General features: G+C 47.7%; 1 protein-coding gene across 17 annotated transcripts in view; it reads left to right on the forward strand.

Moving 5' to 3' along the window:
• Positions 1-17396, forward strand: part of PTPRS (protein tyrosine phosphatase receptor type S) — a 247104-nt gene extending 229708 nt beyond the window's left edge. For all 17 annotated transcript variants that reach the window (XM_030540232.1, XM_030540234.1, XM_030540233.1 and 14 more), the window contains 10 exons: positions 3569-3744; positions 4360-4479; positions 4605-4759; positions 8952-9237; positions 10271-10449; positions 11513-11639; positions 11762-11887; positions 14139-14293; positions 15109-15244; positions 16336-17396. In XM_030540232.1, the coding sequence (XP_030396092.1) occupies positions 3569-3744; positions 4360-4479; positions 4605-4759; positions 8952-9237; positions 10271-10449; positions 11513-11639; positions 11762-11887; positions 14139-14293; positions 15109-15244; positions 16336-16404 (1529 nt within the window). In that variant the 3' untranslated portion in view covers positions 16405-17396. The remainder of the gene's footprint in view (positions 1-3568; positions 3745-4359; positions 4480-4604; positions 4760-8951; positions 9238-10270; positions 10450-11512; positions 11640-11761; positions 11888-14138; positions 14294-15108; positions 15245-16335) is intronic.
• The last annotated feature ends 5345 nt before the right edge of the window (positions 17397-22741 follow it).

Raw genomic sequence — 22741 nt, forward strand, 5'->3', positions numbered from 1 at the left:
CAGGGGAACGCAGGGCACTATGGTCCACAGAGTACCATGATACTGCTCTCAGTTTCCTCTCACCAGGTCCCTGGTAGAGCAGCAGGCAGAGTCCTGTCATGAGAATACGATCTGATCCTGGTCACACTCCCTGCATCCTTAGTTTCAAAGGAGCGTTTATTTAGAAGCTGTGCTCCCTTTACTTGGAGGTTAGTCTGCTTTAGCTCCCAGCTGGATGTACTCCCGAGTAACAGGAAGAATCCAGACTATATACTGGTTGGAGGAAACCCGTGACAGGCCTGAAGGGAGCCTCTGAGACCCTACTGGTGTTTTTGCCACGCTGAGTCTGCTCCTTATTGAATATTCAAGGCCAAACCAGAAACCTTTCCACTAAAATGCTCATTAGCAATAACCCTTGGCTTCGTGTCCTACAGTCCCTTTTCTAAGCAGTTTCCTGAACTGACATGTCTTCTGACTACCTCAGGTGTCAGTCACTTGCAATAAACTGCACAGCTCCTGGCTCTCAACACAACCACCAGTTTGCAAACTGGGCTGAGAGCTGCTTTAATGGAGAGAAAAGCTGTTCTTCTAACAGAGTCCCTGCAGTGGGGCTTCCTCAGATGGCTGCCACTGATGTGACATTCTGCTCCAAGCCTCTCACCCTCGCGTACTCCCTAGGAATGTGCCTTTCATGGTTGGCCTTCTTCAGTCAAGAATTGTCCATCTAGGCATCAAGGGCAGGACCTGGGACAAGTTCTGGTGTCCCCCCTAGCTGGTGTTAAAGGTTAGTTGAGATATTCTAGGGATAAGGTGACTGGCTAGAATCAATCCCTTTCCAAAATAATTCCAGGGGAGTGGCATTTCCATTTCTGAGGAAACCGTGATAATGGAGATCTGCCAAGAAACCAGCATCCATTTAGATTAGCCTTGGCTGTTGCTGAAGGAGAATTTCTAACATTTCTCATTACAAAGATGACTGTGTCTCAGCTTGTTTTCTGTCTGAAATTAATATTGCATGAGCCATTTAAATTGTAGAGCTAGGCTTTCAAAAGTCACATTGTCGTATTCACTGGAAGAGAGAGGGAAGAATTCCTGATATTTTCAGAACACCTGGAACAGTCTAATTCTGCCCAAAGCCCAGGGAGTGTCTGATGCCAGCACAGGTGCAGGCTCTATTTATGTTTAGCGTTCAAGCTGCTAAAAGATGCTGGCTTAACAGCCCTATGGTCTAGACCAACCTATTTATTATTGTGGGCCAGTATATGGACCCCCTCCTCACCCCTCCACAGAGTGGGGCCAGGAGCAGACCCCAGGTGCAGGGCTGCAGGGTAGTTCCTACCCTGATCCCACCACACAGGAGCCAAGAGCCTGGTCTCCGCCTGGCAGCAGGGCAGGGCAGCTCTGAGCCCAGACCCTGCTGCAGGGGGCTGGGACCCCACCAGATAGGGCAGCAGGGGCCCAGACCCTGCCACGCCAGGCCATGGGGCAGCCCGCACCCCCAACTCCGTGGGCCCAGCAGATTGGGCCACGGATTGAGTACCACTGATGTAGTCCCTTCTGTCTCTCCAGAAGAGATACAGCACCGGCAGTGACGGGGAAGCTTCTCTCCTGCTCGGTCAACATATCACAACCCTGGCACGATGGGTGTGTTGTCTTCATGGCCCCTTCGGTGCTTAGCACCTCTGCCAATTAAGTGGTGCTGGGTTGTGCAGTTGGGACACCCACATGCGAGGAATGGGCCTAGGTCCCAAGTTATCTTACACAGGCATTGAAAAGCCACCGGATGGTAACTGCTTCCAGTCATGTGCTTCCTCTAGTTAATCCAGACACTGCACACTCCCAGCAAGGCCGTCCAGTGAGCTGCTGGAGAATGTAACGCTCTGTGCTTGGGTGTTGCCTGTTATTCTGCTTCTTCCATTCCACCCTCCACCCAGACAGCTCTGCGTTAGTCTGTGCGTAGAAATAAGCCTGCAGCTGAATGATGGTGGCTGGTGCCCAAAAGCACTGGGAGAGGGGGCATGTTTTGCTCCACCAGTTCCCAGGCAGCAGCAGTTTCTTCCTGTCTCGTGCACCCATCGTCCAGCCTTTTTCATGCCCTTAACTAAAGAGAGATGGTAACACAGAGGAGGAACTGGCAAGGCAGACAGGAGCAGATTTGCAACCCCACTTGAAGAATGATCTGCAGAGAGATTTACTGAAGCCAAAGTCCTTTCCTCTGCACTTCTGGCAGGTTCCCTCTCAGAAGCCTGGGGTTGGGTTTTTTTTCAGTTGTTCTTTAAATTCTGCTTTTGTCAAGTCTGCAGCATGTCAGCTGTGCCTGGTGAAGAAGGGAGGGGGTAATTTTCATTCAATGACTTCTCTGTAACAAGGCCTGTTACACAGCAAAACATCGCTCGAGCTCCCAACCACCATTTCAAATGACACAGCTGGCCCAAGGGGGCTGCGGAGATTAATGCCAGAAGCTCAGCCTTTGTTGATGCTCATGCTGTTGCTACACAGCTGCTCTTTCACTTGGAATTTTTAAATTTTGGAAGAGGGAGGCCAGGGTCTCTCCAGAAATTCACGTGCCTGGGGAAACAGCCTTTGACTGAAGTTACCCACTGCCTTTGAAGACTGGCAGGCAATTCTGAATGGGTTTAACATCGCACATAAACCAGGCTAACCCTGTTGGCAGCAGTGGCAAAGAGGACGGGAAACCCATTTGCACCCCCTTCCCTCCCAAAACTTGAGTTAAATGTTTCTCTATTGAGTTAATCTTAAGAAAACAAAAATCTGCCGATACTGCCAGCAGCTGTGTCTAAGGAGTTACGGGACAAATCCCCACACAGCAGTAGTCCTCTTCGCCAATCATAAGTGGCTTTCTAACTCTGACCCATAAGACAGACACTTCACAGGGTCTATTTTAAGTGGGGTGCGGCTCTCTTCCAGCCGTGCATCCTGCTTTTCACCACCCACCTAAAAATGCTTCGTCAAAGACTCAGGCAGGCAGCTGTCATGCGACATGCTTCAATCAGTGCGAGTCACTGTAATTTCCAAGCCGCCTACTTCCCCTGCAGACCCCAGCCCTGTTTTCCATGCCTCGCCCAGTCACAGTGCAGATGGGCTCATCCACAGACGATCCAGGGAGTCCTGACTCACTGCTTCAGAAACTCATGGTGAAGAGGCGTGTCTGCGGCATCAGTCCAATCCAGGGTGGGACTCTCCTATGAACTGTGCAGCGCATGTCATGAACCAGATCCATATTTGGCCCCAGAAGATTGTAAGCCCTTAGTGTAGGGACTACCTTTTTGTTCTGTTTGTGCAGCTCCTAGCACCATGAGCCTCTGGTCCATGACCTCAGCTCCTAGGTGCGAGTGCAGAATAAATAAGATATGCCAGGCTTGGTATTCGATATCCCGTCTCCTCCAAAAGTAGCTGTCTAGTGGAGATGTCCTTGGCCAGATCCTCAGCTGAGGTAACTTGGTTGCTGATTTACTCGAGCTGGGGAACTCACCTGCTTTCTCCGATGAGGAATTCAAGCTGCTGGAAAGCTCTTCCCCCCGCTCCAGTAAGGCCGAATCAACTGACTCTCTCTGCCACTTTAATGCAGGGATTGTGGGGAGTGACTACATTAACGCTAACTACATCGATGGCTACCGGAAGCAGAACGCCTACATTGCCACACAGGGCCCTCTGCCGGAGACTTTTGGCGACTTCTGGCGGATGGTGTGGGAGCAGCGCTCAGCTACGGTTGTGATGATGACAAAGCTTGAGGAGAAATCACGGGTGAGACACTTCAGCGAGATGGCTGACTAGTCATGATCCAGGGAGATGCTGTGGAGGGGGAGAGGTGGAGACCCCAAGAGAGGTGCATGTGGAGAGTTGGGGTGCAGCAGTCTCTCTGATCTGCAGCCCTCATCTGCTCCTTTGGGAGATTGCTACCTGCCTTGCTGCCCCCCTGCAAGCACTGATTTGTTGTGAAAATACTGTCCACCTGCAAAGTCTTAGATCCCTTCACTGCTCTAAGGGGAGAGGGAACATGCTCTGAGCCTGGCCCCATGTTAGATCAGGTGGCAAGGTTAGAATCCTGTTATCGCATGTAATATTCTTCTGAGTGTTCTGCCATTCAGAATCATTTCAATCGATCAGGCATCAGACCAGCAATGTGCCTCAACACTCCAGCTCTGAGAGTAGAAGCAGCATGTGATCACGTAGGACATGTAGCTGAATCTGTGGGCTTTCACCCTATTCTGATGCTTCAGCAAGCAATGCTTCTTGCTGTTTCGCTCTCCCTTGCCAGGGGCACATCTTTACTTTCCATGCCACGAGGGGGCGTCCCGTGCTGTGTACTGTGCTCTTTGGACTACGTTCCCGAGATCATTGTCGACTTTTGTTTTCTAGATCAAGTGTGACCAATACTGGCCAGGCCGGGGCACGGAGACCTATGGGATGATCCAAGTGACCTTACTAGACACTATTGAATTGGCCACGTTCTGCGTTCGGACGTTCTCCCTTCACAAGGTGATGTTTCTCTCTGGTGCCACGTCTCTCTATTGTCCCCTTCCTACGTTCTGTAACTTGCTGTATGCAGCTCATGGCCCTTGCTTAGCTCACATGTGATTCTTGGTTCCTCTGCCACTCCACAGAATGGCTCCAGTGAGAAGAGAGAGGTACGCCAATTCCAGTTCACAGCATGGCCCGACCATGGTGTCCCTGAGTACCCTACCCCGTTCCTGGCTTTCCTGAGAAGGGTCAAAACGTGCAACCCTCCTGACGCTGGCCCGATCGTAGTGCACTGCAGGTACTGACCCACTTATTACCAGAACCACAGTCTACCCCTACACGGAGCCCCAGCTGGAGGAGGAAAGCACATTGCCAAGTGAATCCCCTTTTCAGTGGGGCATGCAAACACGTTCCCATTGCAGCTCCCAGCATACAGGAGCTGTCTCATCTCAGTCTCCCGTGCAGCATCTGAGGAGGATTCTCCCATTTGGTTTCTGTTCAGAGCAGCATTTCCTGAACTGATTGGGGTTGGAGTTGGAATGGTTCAGTTGGCATCTTTGATGAGGCCTCATTGCCAGAGTGCTATTCAGTACTGTTTGGCCTTTGAGGAGCGTGCAGGCTCGTTTCTGTCACAGTGGGCATGGATGAAAGATGAAATGGGGAAGCAGCATCACCATGTGGAGGGCGAGAGGCAGAGTGGGCTGGGCTGTCCAAGGGAGAGAGCGACCAGCGTCTTGAAAGTGCTTTGAGAGCTGCAGTCATTCTGAGAGCAGAGTGGTGAAGGTCCCCCAGGGCAGGTAGCATGCCCTAATTCAATTTACCATTCAATGAGGAACATTTGCAGGCTCAGCTCAGACAAATCCCCCTCCTGCCTCAGGAGAAATCTGGCGGGGCTTGCAGGTCACTCAGTGCTGGGGAAAGTAACATCTGAATTTTACAGGCAATCGGGGACTCTAATCCTCCCTCTCCTGGAGGATACAGTTTAAACAGTCTTTGTAAGAGGGCAATTTATCACTAACCCTGCAGATGGCTATTATCATGTGCCTCTCAGAAAACAAATAAAAAAGGACCATCAGTAGGCGACTTATCGTGACCCGATCCCTCATCGGCTGCTCCATTCTTGCCAAAGCTCCAGCAACCTGCTTGGTTTAGGTGTTATGAAGTCTAATTAATGGAAATCCAGGAGGTTTTTTTATGAAAAGAGGGGACTGCCTTTGAATAGGAGGAGGAAACTCTCTATTTCTAGCTGTGAGTGTTTAGACCTGCAGGGCCCTGCTGATTCATAAATGCCTTCACATGCAAGTCTGATGTTACCCAAATGTTTTTGTGCGTTGAGGTAAAAGGGTGACGCATGTTATTCATTACAGCATCAGTAGTTTCCCAGCTGCCTAAAGATCTGAGTGATTATACGTGCTTTTGAAGCCCTTAGATTATGCCAGCCCTTTGTTCAGACCTGGAACCCCCCTACCTAGAATTATCATAATTGTGTCTGACAGGAGATCTCCTGTCATGGTGATGTTGCAAATGAAGAGGTGTAAGAAAGGGGGCTGATCAGTATCGAGGAATGACACACACATTAGCAGACACGACTTTTCGTCTTGTGCCTTCAAGTGACATAGAATAACTTTCTGAAGTTCTTAGTAAATTGGGCTCAGACTTGGAGCAAATTTCTTCAGAGTGGGCACTCTCGGGGGCAGGAATTGTGTTGTTTTGTGGACTGGATTGAGCTGAACTTGCTGCTGGGGCTAATAGAGAGGTGAAGTGACCGCTCTGTTTTTCAGTTCTTAGCTGTGGCCACCTCTTTCTCTAATAGATTGACGGACTGTTAGCACACACCTGTAGCTCAAGAAACACCTTTCTGGGTTTCAAGACTCTATATTTTTAATGGAATTTCCCCACCTATTTGATGGGTTTAACTCTTGTGTTCTCTTTCTTCCTAACCTTTCTCCTTCATGTTTCAGATCCGGTGCCTACAAAAACCAGTGTGTATGTTGCATGGACACACCCTGCACTGTTACAGGGCTTTTCACTGGATAATCCCAAATCTCTTTATAAAGAGTACAGGCTGCATCTTCAGCAGCTGTAAATTGGTGTCGCTTCGTTGACTTCAGCAGAGCTACATCGATTTATAGCAGTTGAGGATCTGGCCCTAAAACACCCTGGTGATGCAGGGAGGGAGTGTTTTCCCTTGTTTGCAAAAAAGAGGGAGGGACTGACATATTTGGGGTCGGGAAGGAATTTTCCTCCAGGGCACATTGGCAGAGGCCCTGGAGGTTTTTCGCCTTCCTCTGCAGCATAGGGAACGGGTCACTTGCTGGAGGATTCTCTGCAGCTTGAGGTCTTCAAACCACAATTTGAGGACTTCAGTAACTCAGATGTAGGTTAGGGGGTTGTTACAGGAGTGGGTGGATGAGAGTCTGTGGCCTGCATTGTGCAGGAGGTCAGACTAGATGATCATAATGGTCCCTTCTGACCTTAAGTCTATGAGTATCAAGGGTCTCTCCCCTGCCAGTGCCCAACATTTTTCTAGGGCTTTCTCCTATCTAGTTTTAAGTGACTGAAGCAATAGGTCTTCCACCACTTACTGTGGAAGGCTGTTTCAATCCGTGATAGACTTAACATCTGGAAGCTTTTCCTGAGATTTTACCTAGATCCTTTTTTTAATTCATCCTGTTACTTCTAGCTCTAGCTGTTTGTTCCACTTCAAATAATTCTCTCCTCTACGTATCCTCACCATTCAGATATTTATGACTAGCATCATGCTCCCTTCAGAGCCCACAGCTTCCACCCAACCCAACTGGAAATCCCAATCCTTCCTGCCAGCCCCTTTCTCATTTAGCTTGCTTAACTCTGAATTCTTTGCGATTGTGAGGCCTAGAATTAAATGTCACGTTACAGGTGTGTTTTTGCGGGGGGGTCACTGTTCCCCAGCTGCTCACTGATGGGACGTCTGTGTGTTGGCAGCCCAGTATCTTACGGGGGGTTCTGGCTGCTACGTCACAAGTGGAAATTGGCGTCGAGTTTGCCATCCGCTCTCACCCCTAGGTCACTCTTGGCATTCCTGCTTTTCAGTATCTCCCAGTGTAGAAGCTGGGGCTGGGATTATTTCCAGCTAAATCAATTAACTTGTGTTTTTGCCAAGTCGAGCCTCATTTGGTTGCTTTTCTGCCCATAGTTCTAACCTGTCCACAGGTAGGTCCTTTGTGTATTTCTGTCCTCACTGGTGTTTGCAACGCCTTCTGAGTCAGTCTCATCTGGGAATTTATCAGCAATGCTGTTTGCCCTGCCCCTCTGATCATTAACAAAGATGATACTGAGGGCTTCTCTACACTGGCCATTTACAGCGCTGCAACTTCCTCGCTCAGGGGGTGTGAAAACACACCCCCGAGTGCAGCAAGTTCCAGCGCTGTAAAGCACCCGTGTAAACAGTGCCCCAGCGCTGGGAGTCGCACTTCTTGTGGAGGAGGTTTTCTGAGAGCCCTGGGAAAGCTCTCTCCCAGTGCTCTGCCACGACTACACAAGCCCCGTTAAAGCGCTGCCAGTGTAGACTTGCCCTAAAGAAGATCTAACTTCATACCCAGTTTCTGGAGCACCCCACTAGGCACCTCCCTGCAACTCGATACACTGCAATTTACCATTCCTTGGTGTTCGCAGTCCTTGCAGCCCTGGGAATGTTTGCCTCCAAGCCAATCTGAATCAATTCAGAATACGTTTTTTTGAGCCTTTGTCTCAGGCTTTACTAAAATCAGGATATTGCATGTCCAGTGCTTCTATTTATCCATTAATTTGGTAACTGTCAACAAATCATGCCAGGCAAACTTGATTACTTTTTATTCATAGAGCCATACTGCTTATGGCTCACAATTCCATTATCCTAGATGGCTACAAATCATTTCCTCTCAATACCTGAGCAGTTAATGTACCAGAGTTGCAGTTATACTTAGCAGATAAGTGCCAGGATGACTCGTACCCTTGTTTTGGAAACCAGTGACACCTTTTACTTTTTACACCCCCAAATTGTTGGATGCTGCATGCTCAGTTGCTATGGCATTGGGTGATAGGACAAAACCCTGAGATTAAAAACACTAAATGCTCCATGTGTGGCTAAATCCTCTAACCAGCTTTTAAAACTGACCATACAACTCCCATTCATGTCAATGGGAGTTGGGTTATGTCATTCAGCAAGTTCCCTTAACACAACAGAATGCACGAAATACCTGCTGATTTACGTTCTAGTCTCCCAGTAATTCATCCACCCTATATTCTTTGTATCTATATTTACAAGGTCGCTATTGCTTTCTACTTCTCTTTCATGCTCGTCACATACTGCATTCGTTGTCTACCTCTCACATACACATCTGCTCACCCTTCCATGCTCCCGATGGCGCGCGCCCCCTAAGGAGCTGTCCCTTCCCGTCTGGTCCACCATCAAGGTACATTTCTCAACGGGGTTTGGATTATGTTGCTTACCTTTCCACCTCTCCTTCCAGCGCGGGAGTTGGACGGACAGGCTGTTTCATTGTGATTGATGCCATGCTGGAGAGAATAAAGCATGAGAAGACAGTGGACATTTATGGGCACGTCACCCTCATGAGGTCACAGCGGAACTACATGGTCCAAACAGAAGACCAGTACAGCTTTATACACGACGCCTTGCTGGAGGCTGTCGCTTGCGGTAACACAGAGGTCCCAGCCAGGAATCTCTACACTTACATCCAGAAACTGGCACAGATAGAGGTGGGGGAGCACGTGACAGGCATGGAGCTGGAGTTCAAGGTAATGGCAGAACACTGAGCTCTAGGGGGAGGAAAACAGGGACAGAAAATGTGCTGGTGGGATTCCATTTGAACTGGACCGTCCAGGAGACAGCCGGGCAGTGCCATGGGCCCAGTCAGTGCTGGGATCAGTGTTCGCAACGTGCTGATCCACATGGTTCTGCTGCATTCAGTGCGATGGGGATGTTTTTGAGAACCACACTGTAGTCACTTCCCTGAGGCAATCTGCAGTGTTGACTATTGCCGAGCATTATAACACAGCTCTAACATGGGGATTCCAGGGAGGGCAGAGCCCAGACAGCAGACTGCAGTGCACCTGAAGTTGCTCTTTTAAGCAGGATGATAATGGGGACTTAAACCAAAAACCCTGGCACCTAAGGAACTTAATCGTAATAACCTTCTCCTATTGGAGAGTAAAGCAGGGTGGAGAGGAAAGGTCTGTGCTTCTGACAGGAGCTTTCTGCAGCTTAGACTTCAAGGGATGACAGACAACTGGCCCTTTCAAGGGGGAAAGGAATGTTTTTGTGTTTCTACATTAAAGTAGTAATTACATTTCTGACTCCAGGGCTACTGCAGTGGGTCCCAGGGGAAAGACCAGCTGCTGCTGGAAGACTTTAGTCCAGCTCTCTGAAATCCAGGTTGACTTTCTTCCCCTTCTCACGTTTGATTTTAATACTGTATTTCCAACGTGAAGAGCACTGTCAACAAATCACAACAAGGCTTTGCAATGGGGAAGGCCCTGACATCTCCGGCACTTTGCTTCTGGAGTTGTCCCCCAGTAAATAAATGAAAGCCAGAACCACGCAGGGGAACTTGGAGGGGGAAGAAATTCACCTGCCTTGGTGCTGGCTCAGTGGGTTCGCATGAAGATGCTGCTGAACCATTTGTCTAAGATCAGACCCAAACCAATGGAAACTTTCGTCCTGCCCACCTAAATAAGCCAGTTTTTCCCAGGCATCTGAGCAATTCTCACCCTTTTCTGGGAGCTGAAAAAACACCTGTTAGAACAAGTGTGTGTGTTTTTTTTCCTTCAGCGACTTGCCAACTCCAAAGCCCACACTTCCAGGTTCATAAGCGCCAACCTCCCATGCAACAAATTCAAGAATCGCCTTGTCAACATCATGCCATACGAGACCACCAGGGTCTGTCTTCAGCCCATCAGGGGAGTGGAGGGCTCAGATTATATCAATGCCAGTTTTATCGATGGATACAGGTAAATGACAACACGTTGCGGCCTGCTGTTTTAACAGGGAGTAATTCAAGCTGATTTCCCTTTTTGCAAGGTGCTCAGAGAAATACAGTTTAAAGAGGTAGTGACAGAAAAAGGGAAGGAAGGCTGAATGAATTGATTTTCCAGCCCGGGTCAGAACATCATCGATCTGTTCTAATCCACACCTGGTGCTTGAAAGGAACTTGAATCCCATCCACCCACACTCTGCCACTTGTGCAATTCTGAACGTTTTATGGGACAGACTCCTTCCTGACACTGTTTGTGATCAGATTGCAGCTTGAAATATGGGGTTTTCCCCCAGAGTATAACCTCAGCTGTTAATGGTCATAACATTCTCTCTCCCTTTTTGAAAAAAACCATCCAGCTGCCGTGTTAGACTCTGAGTATCTTGGCTGGATTTCACTATGGGGAATGTTTATGGAACAGATCGTTCCTATCTCAGCCTCTCTTTAGCTGTTGGGAAACAATCCGTTTTTGCTGTTTGGAGCCAGCAAGCAAAGCTATAGGATCATCCAAGCAGCAATGCTCTAAGACCTTCTGCCTGTGCAGGCCTGCCAGAGGCTCAATGCAGAGGGGCGGCACTGAGCAGCACCAGATGTAGCAAGGGCTCTCCCTCCTTCATGCCTCTGGGTGCACAGAGTAGGCAATACGCTGCCTGTGGTCCCCGAAATGCACTGCATGTGGCCACTGACCCTCCCCTGTTTTGCTCAGATAGGCTAAGCAGCAGATTGCCCTCTAGGTCATGCGCAAATGTGCGTGGGAGAGTGGCAAGTGTCATGCTGCAACCTCCTCCTGCATGACTAGTCAGGATTTAGCCCATAGTCTAATTTGGGAAAACCCAGCACAAGGCCTTTGAGTCACGGACCCCTAGCCCAAGCCTGGGAGATCTCCAAAGAGCTGTATTCCCATCTAGCTTGTAAGGCCTTCCAAATGTCTGGTGCTGTGTGTCAGCTTTCATGCTGTCCCCCCAGTTGCTAAGCTCATCACCCTAGACCCACTGCTAATAACTTGTCATCTTGTGTGTGGGGTTTGTGCTTTCTTTCAGACAACAGAAAGCCTACATTGCCACTCAAGGGCCGCTGGCAGAGACCACCGAGGATTTCTGGCGGATGCTCTGGGAGAACAACTCCACCATTGTGGTGATGTTGACCAAGCTGCGAGAGATGGGTCGGGTAAGCACGGACCCATGGGAAGGATGGTTGAGGGGTGGGAGGGCAACACAGTGAAAAGCCCTCCAGCAGCATAAGGGGTTAACTGTGTTGTTCTAACCTGGTGTCTTTTCTCCCCTCGGCAGGAAAAGTGCCATCAGTATTGGCCCGCTGAGCGGTCAGCACGGTACCAGTACTTTGTGGTGGATCCCATGGCTGAATACAACATGCCTCAGTATATCCTTCGAGAATTCAAGGTTACTGATGCCAGGGTGAGTGCTCCGTCTTCTCTCTTTTCTGGGCTTGGAAGCGTGAATTCTATGTTCATGCCTCAACCGTACAGTTCTCATTACAAGAGACTATCCAGAGAATAGTCCCAGCTCAGAATTTTATGTGGCAGAAATGGAGATTGGAAAACAGGCCCGTGGGGTTCCTTTCCCCTGTTGCGGGGTGGGGAGCAGAACTGTTAAATGAACCGAGATTTTCAGAAGCTGTTGAAATCGGCTGTCTTTCTCTAGCTCCTGTCTTCTCAGGCTCAACATTGGTCCTATTATGCAGCTGTTTGCAAAGCTTCTCCTAAACCCCTGACTCCACCACCACGTTCCAACTAGTGGTATTTCCTTCAAGCTGTTAGTTCACACTGGGTAATTTCTCTGAATTCTTTTCCAAAGATTTTTAAATTCTAGGGAGATTTTGGAGCAACAACTTCGGCAGTGCCCATTTGGATGCTTCGGCAGATTTGTACAGAAGTTGCTGAGGTCAGGGAGATGTTTTGACAAAATGCACAGAGCACATGTTGCTGTCTTTGGTCTGTCTGAGGCATGTGGGGAATGATCAGGAACTAGACTCTTCTGGACAGGCGCATGGAAGGTGCTTCATCCCCAAGTACTGCAGTCCCCACCCATTTGGTTTCATTAATCACAAGTGAATGAGGAGGTTGGCTGACCTTGCTGATAGCAAAAGCTGTACTCTCTGTCGTGTCTTTCATACACAGTGAACGCCAACAGGCTTTTATAGAGGCAACACCCTCAGCATCCCACAGGACAGGCATTAAGATGAGATGCTTTCAGTTAAGATTTGCAGAGAGCTGGGGAGTTGCTGAAGGCAGAATGTGGTACACGAATGCTGTTGCAGAGAGGACTGGTGAGGCTGCATGAAGAGACAGAGAGGCTGTGATGGGATTTAAAGAGAAGGGAGGGGAATTTTCAGCCAGGTCTTGAAATGAATGGGGGACCCACGGGAGGTGTCCTATGGTAGAACAATGGGGGTGTGCTGCTTTGCTCAGCTACTGGAAGCCCCTGGGTATGTGGAACTAGCTTTACAATTGCAGTTCTACACTAGCACATGCCCTTTTAGCTCCTGGCACATACAGGAACTGAGCCTCCATCTTTCCCATGCAGGAGACTCTACTACAGTCTTAAGATAGCTTCTTTCCCGCTCTGCCTTCTAGAGCTGGTTGAAACTTGGCATTTTCGTTCCATGGAAATTTCTGAAATTTCCTTTCAGTCTGAACTGGTACAAAAATGCACATTTTCACATTCCTCACTAAACCCACTCTTTTTTTTTAATTTTTATTTTTTTTAAATGGTCAGATCAGATCATTTTGAGCCCTTCATAACATTTTAATATAAAAGTCTAAACAAAGTCCACCTCGATCCTTCGTCAGCACTTGACAAAAAGGGACACCTTCCCACAAAACATTTCAGTTTAGTCAAATCAGCATTTCCTGATGGAAAACCCTTCCACTGGAAAAACTTTGACTGGCTCGGCGGCTTTCCTTTTAAAATGTGATTTTAATTCCCTGGAATGAAACAGAGTGAAACCAGAAACCTCCTTCTCCTTCAAAGGCTCCCTGCCTGCCCTGGCTCCTGGGGTGGGGCAGACAGCTCCGCCACGCACTGTTTTCACCTGTGTGGGTACCATCCCTGAAGCTCCCATTGGCTGCGGTTCCCTGTTCCCAGCCATTGAGAGCTATGTAGGGCAGTGCCTCAAGGCAAGGGCCATGCATGGAGCCCTCTGCCCCCCCTCCAGGAGCCACCCGGGCAGTTATGGGAGCCTGCCTTAGCCCCGCTGCGCCACTGGGCTGGCAATCCCACAGGCTGGACTGAAAGCCCTGACTGGCCGGCTCCAGCCTGCACTTTGCCCTCCCCTGCTCTAGCCTGTAATTCTGACACCATGGCACTTACTGGCCCAAATTGGAGGTGCGATAGGAAGGGTCTGCAGCAGAAGACTGAGTGTGGTCAGCCCCTAGAATGGTCGATGCTTTCTGGGCACTGGTGCAGCGCGCAGGTAGACTCCAGGGGCATGAAGCAGTAGTGACACTATTCCAGGGACTTCATTCACAGGTGAGTACATTTGGTCTATAGCTGTGGAGATATCTGACCCCCGTGCACTGTGCTTCAGCGTTCCATCTCCTCCTTTGCTAACAGGGCAGCCGGGAGCTTTGGCATTGGTATTTTTAATGGCACGAATAAAGCCCATGTTTTAACTGCAACTTTTGTTTTTTCTGCTGCTCTTCCCCAGGATGGTCAGTCCCGAACCGTTCGTCAGTTCCAGTTCACTGACTGGCCCGAACAAGGTGTGCCAAAATCAGGAGAGGGTTTTATCGATTTCATTGGACAGGTGCATAAGACAAAGGAACAGTTTGGTCAGGATGGGCCAATTTCTGTCCACTGCAGGTAGGCAAACGAGCAGCCATCTTTGCCTCAGTGCAAATTCCTTAACAGAGTGGGTGACCTGGTATTTTGTAATTTCTGTAAGCCCAGCTCCTTGGACACACCAGGGGTGCCGTGCATTCCGTCATTCCCCTCCACAAGGTCCTTGTGGGTCACACTCTCCTCCTCCACCCCATCCCCAGCTCTGGTCTCCCAGCCAAAACAGAATTAATGTTGTTGTGTTATGTACAAACAGAGAAATGCCGTCACATTGCGTGGAGGGCCTCATTTTGCTCACCCAACACAGCAAATTGCTGTGTAGGTTTTGTTTTGTTTTAATTCAGATAAGCCAGATGCTACGCTGGAGCAAGAACTATTCTTGCATCCTGACTGGCTGAAGCAGGTAATAGAGGGCATTACCTCATCAAATCTGTGTGAACTTCTTTCATTAAATCAGATAATGTTGCTTCCAAATTGTGGAGGAGGTTTTCTCAAGTTATTTTCTAATTGCAATAAAAATAATTTCCAAATTGAATATTTATCTACTGCTGGAGCTTTTGACATTTGTGGATTAGTGACTCTGGTGGTTTTAGTACATCCATTGCTGGTAGAGGACGTTGGCCAGGAAATCTGACACCGGACAGGCAAGGACTGATAGGCAGGAGCCTTCTGCCTCTACTATTATGGTCATTGGACAGGGGTGCCAATTTACTGCTTTAAGAAATATTAGAACATAAATAAAACCTTCAGCCTTTACAACTGCTACACTTCCTGCTGCTTCCTTACTAAAATACACACAGGAGTATAACACAGTGTTTGTTCTTCTCTCTTGTCTGTAGCGCCGGAGTGGGCAGAACTGGGGTGTTTATCACCCTGAGTATCGTCCTGGAGAGAATGCGTTATGAGGGTGTTGTAGATATTTTCCAGACAGTTAAGATGCTGCGAACACAACGACCAGCTATGGTGCAGACAGAGGTAAAGAACATTGTAGCAATTACCTAGCACACGTGGGTGTTTGTGAATGGAATAGCAAGCAGGAACACACTGAATTCTCTCTTTCCTCTGGTGCTATTAACCTCTCCCTCATACCTGGAGGATGAATGAGCTTTTGCCTTTCTAACCACTGTGCTAATAGGAAACTTTAACTCCATAAACTCCTTTTGAATAAGGGCTGTGATCCTCAAAGCTATTGAGGCTCCTAATATCCATTTATTTCAATTGAAGTTAGGAGCCTAAATGCCTTTGAGCATCAGGGCCTAGGCTGCATTGCTGAACTACTGTGTCGTGTAGCAGAAGTATTCCGTGTAGTGGCAAATGCACATTGGTACAGGCTCTCTTCAAGGGCCACGGTTGTCAGACTCCCAGCCCCATGCTCTGTCCATTACCACGGTGACTCTCAACCCTTCCGGCCGACTGTCCCCCTTTCAGAAATCGGATCTGTCTTGCGTATCCCAAGTTTCACCTCACTTAAGCAATTTCTCAGTTAAGTGTGCTGTGACACTTTTTTTGTCTTTTTATTTTCACCATATAATTGTAAAATGGAATATGAATATTGTATTTACATTTCAGTGTACAGCACATAGAGCAGTATAAACAAGTTGGGGTCTGTATGAAATCTTAGTTTATACTGACTTCGCTAGTGCGTTTTATGTAGCCTGTTGTGAAACTAAGCAAATCTCTAGCTGAGTTGATGTACCCCCCTAGCTGAGAACCACTGCACTAGCAGATTGACCTCACCCTGCCTGTGGGGAGCAGGGACCCGCCTGGCTGTCAGTTAACCATGGATGTAGGTCCTTTATGAAAGGCAGGCATGGTTGTCCCAGTTTTACGCAGGCATTTATCATCCTGTGGAGCTCCATGATCCATCCGAGTGTTTGCTCGGCTCTGGGGCTGTCCGAGAACATTTCTTCATTTCCAGTACACCCAGTGTTCTTGCAGGGGCTGTTCTGGTCTCCGCTCAACAGCAGAAGAGCTGAGGCGGCGAGCGACAAAGGTGTGCGTTAGAATGTCTGGGTGGGTGTTCCACAGCTACTAACACGCTGATTGTCTCTCTTGGCCTCGCCTAGGATGAATATCAGTTCTGCTACCAGGCAGCTCTGGAGTATCTGGGAAGTTTCGATCACTATGCAACCTAACAAGCCATCCGCCTTGCAGACTCCGCCCACCACTTCAGCCCTGGAAGGCCTCTCCTGGCCCGGGAGGAGTGCTTGGACTTATAAACCCGACTCAGAAGAAGTCCCTTTTCATTTGGACCATGCAGTGGGGAGCGGGGGAAGGATTTGAAAGGAACGCCCCTTCAGGAACTCCCATGTTGTAACCCGGAAAGTGACGAGGCAGCTCGGCAGGGCGCTGAGGGATGATTTTAAGTGGTGAACTGCTCTGGTTACCTCGCGTGGTGTTTGCTGAGGAGGGCGTACGGACATCCTCAAACTGATCCAAAAGTTAAATGCGCCCTGTGTGAAACGTTACTGCTGAAGGGAGAGAAGAGGGCTGGAGAAGAGCAGGAAACCAGCTTTGGTTACATCATCAGAGTTCAGTTTATTTACTAATCTAGTTGGCGGTCTTTAAAGGAAGTCACTTGCAGAGTTGAAGGTGCTGTGTAAAAAAAAAATATATATATATATATATATATAATTAAAAAAAATCTCAATACTTAGGCAAAATTAAGGTCAGGAATACTGCTAGCTGGAGTCTTAATAAACCTCAGTCTCATCATCAGGCTGAGTCGGGGCTTATCAGCCCCTTGCCAACACCATTCCCTCAATACCTCTGCCCCCCAAGAGGTTTTACAGCTCATCTTTTGAATACTTGGAACATTCCTCCTAATCCCCACCTTTATTTTTTTTTAGGCTATTTAAAGGAAAAAAGTGGCTGTGCCCTAGGGGTCCCCTACCTGGGGCACAGACCTGCTGGGCAGAGCTGAGGTGTGGTCAGGTAGAGACGGGCTCTTCCCTGACTGGGTACAATGACTGTTGGTTCTCTTCTCCCCTGTTCAGCTCATCCAGACACACACACGGGCGCTGCTTTGAATGAGACGTGTTTGAGCTGTACAGAAGTAGAACTTCTTTCCATATTAAACCACCCCCTTATGCACACAGCTGTTTGTTTTTCCCCGGGGGTGAGGGGAGCATTTTTGAATGGAGCCCTTACAAGGCTGATTCTAAAGAAGCCTCTGTAAGAGAATCATTCCCAATAAGCTATTGCTGCCAACGCACCACCTCCAGTACAACAGATCTCAGAGACACTCTTGTGACGGTCCTTGTCACCCCAGGTTCGTAGGCACAGCTATGAACGTGCCCTTGCTGTATAATTTGGAAGGATCAAGCAAGATGCAGTCAGTGGCATATGCTGTGAGTGGCTTTCTTTAAAGTATCGATGTAACTGTAACAAGTGACATTACCTTTTTTAAAATAGTGTATTTTTTCCTTTTTTTTTAAAAAAAAGAATCAGTCAATGAATTTAAAAGAAAAATTTGCTTATTTGTTCATATTATGTTCAAAGACAGTCTATTTTTTCACTGTAGAAATGTTACGTGTAATGGTTGTGATATAAAAATGCAGTGCAAATTGCTACTTCTACATATTGCTTTTCTACCATTTAAAAGGTTTAACTTGCTCATGTAAGAACAAAATGTCTCTTTATTTTAAATCTCAGACATATCAAGTGTCACTGGAAGGGCATGAGGTTTGCAGGCTGGCTTACAGGTGGTGTAACTCACTCCCCCTCCTCCTATGGCCATGTTGCCTGCTCTTCCCAGGACCAGTGGTGAATTGGGAGATTGAACAATACCAGTGTCTTATGACTGAAGTGGAGGGAGAGGAATTTCAGAGCCATGGTGGGCAGGTACCCACAGACACACACATGGTTTTTGAACATTACATCGAGTATTGTAACAACAGCCCAGAACTTTTCATGCAGGGGACCATGTGTCGAATAGTCCAGCCGTTGTACATGAAAAGGAAGTGTGTTGCCAAAGTGTGGTGAAGAGAGTGTGTCATGAAGCAGAGACACTGCCCCAATAACTACTCTCCCTTGGTTATTATTTTTATTATTTTCTAGACAGGTAAACATGGCCACAAGCTGGTACTGTTGAGATGAGCTAAATGCAACCAAACTGCTACCCCCTCCACCTCCCAAATCAACCTATGTTCTGTCTTGAAAAGGGGGAAAAAAGGCTTATTTGAGATTTTACTTCCTACTTGTGTGAAAGTTTCCCAAATTTCTAAGTATGTTGCAGCAAAATCTTACTGGGAGAGGTTTTTTTTGGGTGGGGGGGGGGGGAATAAGTTTTTTTCTTTGTATGAGAGCAAAGTGCTGTTGCTTTCACACTGTTATTTCAAACTGAATCAGTAAGTGGTTTTCAGACCACTGTGTATGTAGATATATTGACTTTGTATTAAAGGAAGATTGTCTGAAAGGCCTGCCTGCAGCCCCGTTTGTTGTTAGACTGGTGGGATACATGCAGAACAGAACCAACCTGCACAGCTACTTTAAATTTTGCTGAACTCCAGCTGCTAATTGGAGGACCTTGGAACCCTGGTGCTAGCACACAAGTGTGTCTGCTTTCCAGAGAGCACAGTGAAAGGGTGCAGCCAGCCCCGCCCAAACAGCTGCCTGCCACAGACAGAGTGGGATTTGTCCAACTAACACTAGATGTTAGATTTGAGAATGAGGCCTCGGACCGGTCAGTATACCATTAGTCAAGAAGATGGTTCTTAGTGGGAACTGGAGATGTTCCTTTATCTGCCAAGCCTTTTCCTGGCTCAGAGGCGCCTTGGACTCCAAAATTTAACCACTAACATATGCTGCTCATTATTCCAGCTGCCAGCACACCTGTGCTATTCTGCCCTTTTTTAAGGGCCTGCAGTCAAGTTGGGCCAGTAGGAAAGAAGCTTTTCCTTGGCTTTGGGAAGACCAGAGCCTCAACGAGAATGGAGAAAATACTCTGCTTTCTTCCTTTTCAAAAGGATAATGCAGGTGTCACTGCACAGCAAAACAAAGTGCTGGCAGCAAGTCTCAGGCTTGCAGGGCTAACGCGAGCAGTGTAGCGTGTATGGGAGCCCAGTTCTCTGATACCCTCCCTACGCTTGGGAGCCTGAACATCTCCCACTGCTATTTTTAGCCCCGAGTCAGTTGATCTGGGGGCTGAGACTTGCTGTGTTGATGTAGCCTTAGAGGGAAAATCTGCTAGCGCGAGAACGGAAACGCAAAGAGGCACCTGCCACAAACTTGGAGAGGGAGAGCACCAAAGCAGAAGAGAAGCTTCCCCTCTCCCATCATTTACCCAAGGGAGGCTGCCTAAGATCACCAATGCCCCACACACATGGGCAGCTGGCACCCTGTGCCCATCAAGCCCAGTGAAATGCAAGGATTGAGGGAGACAGAGAGGACGTGGCACGTGGGAGCCGAGAAAGCTCCAAGCAGCCGAGGGCAGTGCTCGGAAAAGAATACCAGCCCCACTGGAGGATTCAGCAGGCCTTAAAGGGCTTGAAATGGATCTGGCAATGAATATGGGGTGACAAAGGATGCAGGTGTTACATTACAGGCCCCCCCTCAAGGATCAGAGCCCCCATGGTCTGGTTCTGTACAGCCTTAATATAGTATGCAGGGATGATTTAATTATGCTTCCTGGAGTGAACGTTAATAGTTCACATCAATACACCGGCGTTTCACGTTTGAATAATATCCCCTCAGGTTTTTTACAACATGTCCGGCAAGAAGCAACTCAAAGAACCGCCGTTCTCAGGGAGAGGTGGCCAAAGGGACAGGAAGGAGTTAAAGTGCACTGCACGGCTGGCCCCACTTGCACAGTGTGGGGAGAGGGTTCCCGTTCTCTGCAGAATTGGAGAGGAGTGGAACTGGACTGTGGATCTGACCCATACTCTAGTATGTACCAAACATGGACACGAGAAAACCCTGCTGTAGAGAAAACGACGACACAATGAACTACAACACTCGGATGACTGGACTAAAGACACCCATGGGAAACAGCTAGAATTCAAAGGCGCCTGTATCCACTTGAAGCAATCAATTGTCTGCTCTTGGACCAGATGGAGGTTTGTTCTCTCGTTAGCGAGCACAATTTCTAGAGCAAATGCAAAGCAGTGGATTCTCGAGCACTTACTCAGCTAGAGGACGACGTTCCAGAGAGATGGCAGCCTGGCACAGCTACTCCACTTGGAGAAAAGACAGGCATCCAAAATGCACACAACCTGCAAAACCATGAGGTAATACTGACTTAGGGACAGAGGAGGCTGAGAACAGGAAGAAGGAGATGACAGCTGCTGCCTGCTTTTCACAGACAAGTTCCTGGCCCCAGAGAAGAGTCTGTAATTTAGACACCTTGAACATTTTGTCTGCACCAGGTAGAGTGTTGTCAAAGGACAAAGCACTTCTAAACAGGAGCTAGGACTGAGCCTATCTGTGCAGCCCCTCAGGACCAGGCCAAACATCCGGTACGTCTCACCAGTCAGTACTTTGCCTCTGGTTTTCTTCTTGTAATAAAACAGAAATGGAGGGAGGAGAGAGAGGGACTGTCATTAACTTGTAACAGCACTCAATGCCAGTAGCGCTCACGGGGGCTCTGATGGGGAGCAGAACAGCTGTCATAGCAAAACAGACCAGTGGTCCATCTACTCTAATAACTGGGTTGAGGCAGCAGCAGATGCTTCATAGACAATTGCCAGCATCCTCTTTATGGACAAATTTCCCCGACCATGCAGTCCATTGTGGGACACTAGCCTCACCAAGAGGTGCCCAGAATCCTACTCTGACGCTCCTCCCCATTCAACCTAGCTTAATTCTGCACACTGGTTCAGTTTCAGTTTAAAGGGGAAAGGTAGCAAGTTATTACAGACCTGCTTTCCAAGTATCAGGCTGACATCCTCCTCCTCTACAGGGACTGACACTGTATAGTCTCCAGCTGCTGGCTGGGAGATTTACCATAAGCCTCTAACCTGGCACAGAGGATCTGAAGGAGGCGGGGGGACAGATAAGGAAAATCTCCCCCATTTTGAATTCTATCTATTGTACCTGGATATCCTCAGACATGTATATGGCTCATAATCCTTTGACTCCTAGTGAGATCTTGGGCTCTAATATAACTGACCTTTGGAACTCAAGGCTACAAGCCAGGCATTGTGTAAAAGGAAAGTGTGTTTTTTTATCAGTTTGTTGACTTCAAATGTCCCTTTATTGTATTATCAGAAGGCAAAAACGAATCTCCAATTTTCTCTCTGCACCGTTCATTGCATTCCATCAATTGCCTACCAATTCTTCTGCTCTCTGCACTAAAACAGTCCCATTTTTTCTCTACTGGTACTGAAGTCTCTCCATGCCGTTAATGGTTTTCATCACCAGTCTTCAGCCTATTTCTGCTCCATCTTTTCATAGATGACATGACCATCTCCCGTGTTGAGAGATGTAAAAGTTCCTACTGAACGCAGAAGTAAGTACATACCAAGAAAACTACAGTAAAGTGAATGCTACAGAGACTTGGAACAGCAGCTGGGAAATACGTAAACCTTTCCAAAAAACCAATCGCTAGCAGAGGAAGCCATTTAGAAAAGCAAATGTAAAATGAAAGCCCATGAAAGCAGGAAAGTCTTGTACTAAACTGATTCCACACACACAAAATACAGCAGAGGTGACAGTCCCACTAACAGCACTTCAACACCCGTCTTCGTTCCAACCCCTACATTGTAACAACAAACAAAAGCATTATGATGACAGCTGAGCACCATTTTTCAATCTATTAGTTTAATTACTGAAAAATGCACTTTCAGAGTGACCAAAACTATTCACAAATCTAGCACATTTTTTTGAAAAACTCAAAACAGTTTAGACATTTTCTAAATGAAAAGTTTCAACTTTCCATTTCATAAAAATGATGTTTTGTTTAGAAATTTAGTTAGATTTGTTTACAAATATTTTAAAAGGGTAAAACACACCTGGAACCATAACAAAACGATAAACCAAAAAGAGTTTGGGTCAAACAAACCATTTAATTCATCCCAAACCAACTTTAAGACTTTTTTTCATTCAGTCACTGAACCAAAAAAATTATTTGCTCAGTGAAAAATTCTGACCAGGACTATCCCTTTCCCATCTTGCAGTCCTGCTTACACTAAACTTGTCCATGCCAAACCAATGGGGCCGTGGAACTTTTACAAAAGGCCAGTGGAGAGGCAATCTAAGTGAAGGGTGTAAGTTCTCCAATGGTAGAGATGTCAGCCCAAATTCCTGTCTTCAGTGTAACCCACACACCAGGACAACTAAGCATAAGTGGGAAGAAGAAAGGTGTAAAGGAGGCTGTTCTGACCCAGAGGATTATCAATAGTGAGAATGGCCTAGCAGGCACTGGTGTTCTAGTGTGGAATCTATGCAAATCCCTTCTCCACTTAAACAAAACAAAGAGGAAAAAGGAACTGAAATTTGAAAGCAGATGAGAGAGATTCTGCCTGGTCACGGATA

This window comes from Gopherus evgoodei, chromosome 22 (assembly GCF_007399415.2).
Source record: "Gopherus evgoodei ecotype Sinaloan lineage chromosome 22, rGopEvg1_v1.p, whole genome shotgun sequence".
In the NCBI taxonomy this organism is placed as follows: domain Eukaryota; kingdom Metazoa; phylum Chordata; order Testudines; family Testudinidae; genus Gopherus; species Gopherus evgoodei.